Here is a 9,542-nt window from a genome sequence, read left to right on the forward strand (position 1 = left end):
ATCTGCTCCTCTTACCTCCCCTTCAGCACTTGTCTTAGCCTACGAGATTGAATGCCTTCCACACTATGACTGCAGATGTAATGTGAACAGTTGAACTGATCAAATAAATATCTGTAGATATATTACCATATTTCATTTGCATTGTTATCTTTATGTTTCATATCTTGACTCCAAGGAGTTTTAAGAATAAAGAAATGTTTCTGACTTGGAGGAAAAAATGCTTTTACCAGGAAATCGAGCTTGCCACAGTTTGCTACTTTGTGTATCAATATATTAATAGTTTTAAAACGAGTTGTCAAGAACGTTTACCACAACAAGAATCATTGCCTATCACCAGAGATTTCTCTTGTTGTTGAGAGCCCCCTGGTGGAGGGTAGAAAATTGATATGAACTAAACTCACGCTTTCGCAGTGATGACGATCCATTACGTTATGTAGTTTCATTAAGTAAAATGCACTTGAGCTTTTTTAACGTCTTAGAATCCAAAATGAGAGCGTTTTTTATTCTTCGTTGCTACTGTTGTGTCAAGAAGTTTGCAATTTTGTCATTTTTAAATGATTTTCTTCTAAAAAGCAGACGACATTGTGCCCAGTTTTCCGGATGAAGTCCACCTAAGTGTCGTCTGCTGCAGTTGGATCCAGTAACGAGCTGTGAATTGTTTTGGGAAATCAAGAGAATTAAAGCAGTTAAACAGACTTTGGCAAGCAATCAATCTATCAAATAAATAAATAATTCAGAACGCATTTAGATTAACTCACTAAAAGTGGATTACCCAAGACTACACTCACCTTTCAGACAGGGACACTAATTGTAAGGAGCGATGGTCGTGGAAATTGTACTCATTACTTGAGTTTGTCTTGCTTCCTGTGTACGTGGCACACATTCACCACTTACGAAGGGAATGCAAGGCACGACGAAAGTAGTGCCCTTTTGCGTCAGTTTTGCTTCACTCTTGCCTCACACGTTTGTGGTGATGTACGGCGAACGTCAGTTTTGTTTCCTGTCCTCCTCTTCTTTCTTCTTCCTCCTCCCTTTTTTTCTGCTCTGTAAGCCTCTTTCTCTTACCTTTTGGAGGAATATTAGAAACTAAATTGAGCAAACATTTGAAAATTTTGAAAATTGTTGTCCACGTTACATCGTCGACGTTCATATAAAAACACGAGCGTGCGTCGCACGGCTTTTATACACCAGGCGTGGGGGTGACACACGTGCTATTGACGCCAAAGTCGTCATTCCCAGTGTACTCTCGTCTTTGTTCGTTAGTTGTGAGGGCGTGCGCCTTACTCAACACGCAAACGGTACTTGTTCCTTCATTGCTTGCGACGCGCGTCTTGCACAACTCGCGTCTTTCATGCTCACTCCGTGCGAGGGGAGCAAATTACGGTTGCGGTCTCGCTGTTCGCAGGCTATTCGTAGAATCTTTTGGACATGTCCAACATTCTCCATACGTACTTACGGGCTGTCTGCGAACTCGAAATATCGTAAGAAGGACTTGCGGAGGACGTGAGATTCTGCACTAAATTTAAACGTAAACAGCCCGTAAGAGCTCGTACGGCCGGTTGTAACCGAGGCTTAACTTCCGATTCCTAGCTGAATTTTGTCGGCTGTTCAATTATATTGAATAATATTGTCAAAACAGTTATTTTGGAGATGCCGGGGATTGAACCCGGGGCCTCACACATGCAAAGCGTGCGCTCTACCACTGAGCTACATCCCCGCACGATACCATATACGACGCATATATCAATTATTTGATAATTACACATTCAGCAAATACATATGTGCAAAAAAACATCACAATATGGTTTCTGTTGAAGCTTAAAAGTGTAATTTTTAAAAAAAATATCAATCTATCAAATAAATAAGTAATGGTTCCACTTAAATTTGCCTTTCCTTACACCTGCACGTACATGGAGCGAACATACATGTACACTGTATGGATAATGGTTAATGAATCCATTTTTACATTCAAAGTTAGACCCTGTTTTTATACTTAAAGGTTTGTCGTTTTGTTATAAAATCTAAACAGAGTGTAGCCATCAGTGGAGGTCACGTGGTCTAAAAAACGAGCTCAGATATCAGAATAATAGCTATAACAGCCGGCTTTGTTGTACAGCAGAATGTATTATATATCTACGAGTTGTTCACAATGTTTTTATTTTGAAATGTAGCTAGATCTCATACGAAGAAGTATTATCCCTGTAATTTATTACCACCATGTAAAAATCGCAAACATAATTCACATAGTAAAATCACATAACAAAATCGTTCTATTATAAATAATAAAATCATTATAAAATGTGTTCAGTTTAAACTATAGGACAGACAGGTATCAAAAATTTTTAGAAAGCTTCAGTTAAAAGTATATTACCCGAGACTACACTCCCCTGTACACGTCCGGATGCACAGCTTAAGGAAGACGGGGTATGTTGACACGTTCTGAACGCAGGCCAAATTACATAATGTCAGTAAGACCGTATTCAGATTCACTCATCACACTAACTGGATAGGTCAAACTCTGCGGGGAAATTCACGCTAAAGTGCAATCAGTGGAATCAGCTTAATTGTCTGACACACCTCCTCGAGCAGCTAGAGAGTAACTATTGTGTGATAACTAACCTGATTCCACTGATTGCACTTAAACGAGAATCCCCAGAAGAGTTGGATCAATTCAGCTACTGCGACATGTGAATCTGAATGCGACATAAACGGAACGAAGATAAGCTTACTTAAAACTTTGACCTTTTGATGTTTGCGGGTCAAAAACTTACCAGGCTCATACCCCTGTATATTGCACGGGTGCCGCATATGAATTCTTTATGACCTGAGAGACAACATGGAAGACAGCCCTGATGATCAGTTTATGCGACGTGCGATAGAGCTGAGCGCACGTGGCGCCACGTTGGGGGACGGAGAACCTTTTGCTGCAGTGATTGTGAAGGACGGCGAGATCATAGGTGAGTGTCTACTGGGTATATATAAGACAGGAGATCTTATATAAGTATAGACCTATATATAAGGCAGGAGATCATACATGAATATGAGTGTCTATATATATTAGACAGGAGATAACCCTGACTGGGCTAAAACAAAATAACGTTTATATTTTCTGCAGGAGAAGGTTGGAACCACATCATAGTGGACCATGACCCCTCCGCTCACGGCGAGGTAGTGGCCATCAGAAACACGTGCAGGAAGTTGAAGACACGTGACCTGACCGGATGTGACATCTACACCAGTTGTGAGCCGTGCGCCATGTGTGCTGCCTTGATTGCTATGACCGGGTTTGTATAGCTGTTTTCTCACAGTTACTGATAATTTAATACTTTAATTATAAAGCTCCAAAAGTGTTCTTTTCTTCATATTGTCTTGACACTTATATAATTACTTATTGCTCATGTTTTATCTCCAGAATTCAGCGGATATTCTATGATACCAACTTGTAGGCAATGACGTCTCACCTGGCTATTTTTCTTATTTTATCTCCAGAATTCAGGGGATATTCTATGGTACCACCTTGGAGGCAGTGAAGTCTCACTTAGCTATTGTTCTTATTTTATCTCCAGAATACAGCGAATATTCTATGGCACCACTTTGGAGGCAGTGAAGCCTCACTTCAGCGTTGATTACACTGCAACATACCAGAATCTTCATCTTCCTGTACATCAGCGACATCTACCGGCAAGACAACTACTAGCCGAGGAAGCGTACGCGGCAGTCAGTCATACTTTTCCTATAAAAGAGATGCCGGACGCGGACGTTTGACATTTTTTTTTCAAAAATTAAAAAGGTTAATAAATATGCTCATAGTCCAGTATGATTTCATCATATTACAATGTGCCATGGAACACATTGTAATTTGGACTAGCGAATAAGGGGATAACAACTGTTCGCAATTTAGCCATATTTTACTATAAATGCATTATAAGCAGCTCATCGAAATATAATAAATTCCATTGTACCACCAAAAACAGTGGTTAATGCAATTAATCTAGAATTTGTGCTTGCCATCACATCACGTGATGGCTACACTTTGTAATAATCTCTTAAGAGAATATTACAGAAAAAAAAAAAAAAAAAAAAAAACGGGACTAATTTTGAATGTGGGAATGGAAACAGTGGATTTGAGGGGGTACCTCTTATAAATTTTACTAAATGGTTTAAATGTGTATATTTTCACCACTATTTTGCATTTTTTTTTAAACATTAATAATGTTAGACACGGTATCTGTAATAAAAAGCACTATTTTTAACAATTCATAGCTGTGAGGTGATCATTTGTAAATAAAAGTACATGGAAATGGGGGTGCAGGGACCACCTTTTTGACGAGTGTTGTATACGCTATACCATACAGTGTCTATAACGTACAGAGGCTTATACTGTACTGAGGTCACGAACAAAGGGTGTTTTATCCGCGGTTATGTATCAGCACCTCACCTTGAATTAAGATAGTTTCCATAGTGTGACCTTGGTGTGACCTTGGTGACATTCAATACTGCTGACCTACATTAAGGCCTCTATCACATTTCTCTTTATTTGACTTGTGTTCTAGACAAAATGGGTGACGCTGGTGACGAGCAGTTTATGCAGCGTGCTATAGAGTTAAGTCTTCACGCCGCGGTCTGCGGTGACGGAATACCCTTTGCTGCGGTCATTGTTCAGGACGGCCAGATTATAGGTAGGTGCTGGTCATGACTTACCGTAACTAACAACTCATAGCTGGAAGGTAGTAGGGAATACTGCATTTCTAAGCTTTATTCATTCTGTTAGAAGACTGAAGTTGACTTATACGGAGGTCTTAAATGTGTACAATCATTGACTTAATTTGTCTGGGGTCCCCTCGTGGAGAGGTTCCCCTCGACGCTGGGACATTTTGTAAGTTCACCAGGAAGTGATTTTTAAAAATGGTCGAATGCCACTCACTCTCGGTCATTTGATAAGCGGCAAATTCCTTAATGGCCGCATTCAGAACAGTGGACTAACTGGTCCGCGGGCCAAATATGGCGGCACACTAAAACATTACCATCTAATCCGCTAATGGACACTGAACAGATTTCCCATAGGGAGGTATTCAATTGGGTCGGCCATATTTGACCCTCGGCTTAGTTAGTCCACTGTTTTGAATACGATCCGTCATAAAGACTTGAAAGCATCCAGACTAGACAAAAGTCTGGAACCTTATTTATTCATTTATTTATTTTCATTTGATTTCTATTACAATTTTTCGATAAAAGATCATTATGTATGATCGATATTTTTTAACTGTCATTTTCTCCTTCAGGTGAAGGTTGGAATCGTACAATAGTGGACCATGACCCCTCCGCTCACGGCGAGGTAGTGGCCATCAGAAACACGTGCAGGAAGTTGAAGACACGTGACCTGACTGGATGTGACATCTACACCAGCTGTGAGCCGTGCACCATGTGTGCCGCCTTGATTGCCTTCACACGGTACGTATGGGTGAACAAAAAAGAAGAAATGAAATAACTTACTCATGTCATTGGGAATGAGTATTGTAGTTATCACAATTGTGACAATTTGAATTTGGTAATCATGTTCAAACACGCGTTGTGTTTCCCCGTTTACATTGAATTATCATTATGCAAATCGCTGTAACAAAGGCACCATCAGAAATCTAAAAAGTACCATTAGAAATAACTTCACAGATTGTGAGTCAAGTAGACAACACAATTTGGTCAAATCATATTGCATAAATTGTCAAAAACGTACCTTGGAGATGCCGGGGATTGAACCCGGGGCCTCACACATGCAAAGCGTGCGCTCTACCACTGAGCTACATCCCCGCACGCATCTGTGATGTACACATATTGATAATAGTTTATTCAGCAAATACATATGTGTAATAGAAATCATACATCACAAATTGGTTTCTGTTGAGGTCTTAAGTGAAATTTAAAACTGTTAGAATGAATATTAATATTTGAAAAAAAAACTGATTGAAAAGACAGTTGAATCAAATTTGGGTTAAACATACAGTATATAAATCCATACAAAATACATATACAGGCACTACCGAGTAGACAGTGGTGGGTTTAGGGGGTAGGGGATGTTGGGGGAGGGGACTAATAGGCCTATTGCCCTTGTGATATAAGAATTTTAAAGAGCTGAAGCATAGTTCTAAACTGCATTGAATTGCATCGTTTGCCCAAAACACCGAATCCCACACCAGGAGGCAAGGGTCGGCTTCGCATCCGAGGCCTATCATTCATAATAAAATGGACCCCCACCACCAGTTTCAAATAATCCTGGATCCGCTCTTGGTGCATACTGTACTGAGTACTTATTTTCATCAACTTTTTTATTCGGACTGAAATATCTTCTATCATTTAAATGTTATTTTGTGATTAACTTCAGTTGGTTTTCATAATTTGATCGCAGTTAAATTGTGTCATTTTTCAGAATTGAACGAATATTTTTCGGCACGACGTTAGAAGCCATAATACCTCACTTCGACCTTGACCTCACGGGACTTTGCCGCGACCTTCACCTACCCATCTTGGAGCGCCATCTACCGGCAAAACAACTCATGGCCGTTGAAGCATACAAGGCTGTGAATGACACATTCCCCAAGAAAGACGAAGAGCAAGAGATAATGTTCCATAATTGAATGTTTTGTTATCTATTAATTTTATTATTTTGCTACAGAAAAAAAAACACGATGAGTTACAATAAACATTAATTATCTGTTTCAAAAATAAAATTGAATGAATTTAAAGTCGAATTAATTTTTTTTAAACATATATGAGTATAGAACAAAAATTTCACGACTGTCTAAATTTAAATTTAAATCTTAATTTTTACCATGTCTTTACATTACGCAAAGAGCCGTTAATGGTAACGCTTGTTCCGGTGTAACATGAAAATCTGACTCCCATGAAAATGTGACTCCCCAGTCAGATTTTCATTATGAAAATGTGACTCCCCAGTCAGATTTTCATAATGAAAATGTGACTCCCCCCATGAAAATTTGACTCCCCCTCCACAAAACTTTATAAATCTTATTTTATTTTGGGTATATGTCTGTGATCTTGTAGTATGTAAAATGGAGGATACATTGGCACATTTTTTGTAGTTTGCAGTGAAAAGTTTAATGAAAAAATAAGAAAATTAAAAATTTGCACATAATGAAAATCTGACTCCCCCATGAAAATTTGACTCCCCCTCCACAAAACTTCAAAAAACTTAATTTATTTTGAGTATATGTCTGTGATCTTGTAGAATGTAAAATGGAGGATACATTGGCACATTTTTTGTAGTTTGAAGGTGAAAATTTTAATGAAAAAATAAGAAAATTAAAAATGAGCACATAATGAAAATCTGACTCCCCCATGAAAATTTGACTCCCCCATCATAAAACTTCATAAATCTTATTTTATTTAGGGTATATGACTGTAATCTTGTAGTATGTAAAAAGGAGGATAGATTGGCACATTTTTTTGTAGTTTGCAGTGAAAATTGTAATGAAAAAATAAGAAAATTAAAAATGTGCACATAATGAAAATCTGACTCCCCCATGAAAAATTGCCCCCCCCCCCCACCCCCCATCAAAAAACTTTATAAATCTTATTTTATTTTGAGTATATGACTGTGATCTTGTAGTATGGAAAAAGGATATACTGTCAATCAAGCAATAACCACAGGTATTTCAGTGCTCCAGGCCTTACCCATGGTAATTGTTTAATTGCAGTTAGGTAGCTGCCAGGGCTGTGACATGTTTGGTGGTAGCCTTGTGATCTGAAGTTGATTGCAATCAAGCAATGACCACAGGCATTTCATATAGCTTAGTGTGCAGAGATATCATTATATATACAACGAAAAGTATGTGGAAAATAGTGATATAATGACTGAATAAAAAATAATTGTCCTTTTCATGGGTGTAAAATAAATATTATACTGAATTTCTCACTATTTTTAAATTTCAAACACTTATTGCAAACATTTTTACCCACAAAATTTAAATATTCCACATCTGTTCTCCATAAGAAAACTAAAAAGTAGAAACATTTAAGTGTGTGCTAAATATGAAATAAGTGCTTTTAACTAGGGGAGTCAAAATCCTACGGGTACAAGAATGCAAATTTATTATCCATTTTTCATTTATTTTCACGCAGTATTTTACCATAAAACTTTTTAATATTTCCAATAAAGTATTTCATAAAGTATCATAAAAGAAAAGTTGTCAGAATGATCATCAAACATCAAATAGCTTTTTATAGGGGAGCCATCGGGTGTTAGAAAACAAATTCTTAATTTTTCTTATTTTCATGTGTTTTATTACTTTTTTTCTCTCAATTTTTTAACCATGTGCACATTTTCAATTTTCTTATTTTTTCATTAAAATTTTCACTGCAAACTACAAAAAAAATGTGCCAATGTATCATCCATTTTCCTTACTACAAGATCACAGTCATATACTCAAAATAAAATAAGATTTAAGAAGTTTTGTGGAGGGGGAGTAATATTTTCATGGGGGAGTCAGATTTTCATTATGTGCACATTTTTAATTTTCTCATTTTTTCATTAAAATTTTCACTGCAAACTACAAAAAATGTGCCAATGTATCAACCATTTTACATGCTACAGGATCACAGTCATATACTCAAAATAAAATAAGATTTATGAAGTTTTGTGGCGGGGGAGTCAAATTTTCATGGGGGAGTCAGATTTTCATTATGTGCACATTTTTAATTTTCTTATTTGTTCATTAAAATTCTCACTGCAAACTACAAAAAATGTCCCAATGTATCAACCATTTTACATTCTACAAGATCACAGTCATATACTAAATTAATTAGAGATTAATGAATGTTTTTTTGAAGGGGAGTCAAATTTTCATAGGGGAACCACATTTTCATTATGTGCACATTTTTAATTTTTCTTTTTTTTATGAAAATTTTCACCTGCAAACTACAAAAAAGTGCCAATGTATCATCCATTATGCATACTACAAAATCATAGTCATTTACTGAAATAAAATGAGATTAATGAATGTTTTTTGGGGGGAGTCAAAATTTCATAGGGGGAGTCACATTTTCATTATGAAAATCTGACTGGGGAGTCACATTTTAGGGGAGTCAGATTTTCATGGTACACCGGAAACGTTTGGTAAAGTATGGTCCAGGTCACTCAGTTTTAATTTTTATACCGCGTTTATATTTTGTAGTTGTTCAGTCATGGTAAATTAGACATGGCGTAAGGAGGGGCTTTGCGTCACGGCTAAAGTATGTTCCCCAAAACAATTGTCAAAACGTTTTATTTTCTTTAAATACTTGCATTTGGTGTTTTCTGTTGCTGACCGAAAAAAAATATATATTGTGATTCCATGACAGATTGTCATTTTTGATATAATATTTGGATCACAAGGAGAAAATAATTTATTTAATGCTTTTTTTTTATTCAGTAACAAGCGACATAAAGACGCTAAAAAACAATTGACTGATCTATAAAGAAGATATTTTCAACAGGTCTAATAAAAGGCAACTATAAAAGCCCTTGGAGACCCCGAAACTAATGCATGCAG

General features: G+C 37.0%; 2 protein-coding genes and 2 non-coding genes across 4 annotated transcripts; 2 read left to right on the forward strand and 2 right to left on the reverse strand.

Annotated features, from left to right (window-relative positions):
* Positions 1-1,645: 1,645 nt before the first annotated feature.
* Trnaa-ugc (transfer RNA alanine (anticodon UGC)) lies at positions 1,646-1,717 on the reverse strand. Its single transcript has one exon. It is a non-coding gene; the product is annotated as a tRNA-Ala (tRNA).
* An 830-nt stretch (positions 1,718-2,547) lies between these two features.
* LOC106165116 (uncharacterized) lies at positions 2,548-3,971 on the forward strand. The gene is made up of 3 exons (XM_013543212.2): positions 2,548-2,957; positions 3,116-3,284; positions 3,567-3,971. Exons 1-3 carry the CDS (start codon positions 2,837-2,839, stop codon positions 3,763-3,765), a joined length of 489 nt encoding a protein of 162 aa, XP_013398666.2. The 5' UTR covers positions 2,548-2,836; the 3' UTR covers positions 3,766-3,971.
* A 378-nt stretch (positions 3,972-4,349) lies between these two features.
* LOC106169874 (uncharacterized) lies at positions 4,350-7,001 on the forward strand. Its single transcript, XM_087014324.1, has 3 exons — positions 4,350-4,679; positions 5,283-5,451; positions 6,422-7,001. Exons 1-3 carry the CDS (start codon positions 4,559-4,561, stop codon positions 6,627-6,629), a joined length of 498 nt encoding a protein of 165 aa, XP_086870450.1. The 5' UTR covers positions 4,350-4,558; the 3' UTR covers positions 6,630-7,001.
* Trnaa-ugc (transfer RNA alanine (anticodon UGC)) lies at positions 5,734-5,805 on the reverse strand. The gene has a single exon. It is a non-coding gene; the product is annotated as a tRNA-Ala (tRNA).
* Positions 7,002-9,542: the final 2,541 nt, after the last annotated feature.

This window comes from Lingula anatina, chromosome 5 (genome assembly GCF_051362555.1).
Source record: "Lingula anatina isolate TDL-2025a chromosome 5, LinAna3.0, whole genome shotgun sequence".
Classification (NCBI taxonomy): Eukaryota; Metazoa; Brachiopoda; class Lingulata; order Lingulida; family Lingulidae; genus Lingula; species Lingula anatina.

Excerpts from the sequence above, each read along its gene's own strand:
- LOC106165116 (XM_013543212.2), top strand. The coding sequence starts at position 2,837 with ATGGAAGACAGCCCTGATGATCAGTTTATGCGACGTGCGATAGAGCTG. Across the intron at positions 2,958-3,115 it reads GAAGGACGGCGAGATCATAG|GAGAAGGTTGGAACCACATC; the intron begins GTGAGTGTCTAC and ends TATTTTCTGCAG. Across the intron at positions 3,285-3,566 it reads GCCTTGATTGCTATGACCGG|AATACAGCGAATATTCTATG; the intron begins GTTTGTATAGCT and ends TTTTATCTCCAG.
- LOC106169874 (XM_087014324.1), top strand. The coding sequence starts at position 4,559 with ATGGGTGACGCTGGTGACGAGCAGTTTATGCAGCGTGCTATAGAGTTA. Across the intron at positions 4,680-5,282 it reads TCAGGACGGCCAGATTATAG|GTGAAGGTTGGAATCGTACA; the intron begins GTAGGTGCTGGT and ends TTTCTCCTTCAG. Across the intron at positions 5,452-6,421 it reads GCCTTGATTGCCTTCACACG|AATTGAACGAATATTTTTCG; the intron begins GTACGTATGGGT and ends GTCATTTTTCAG.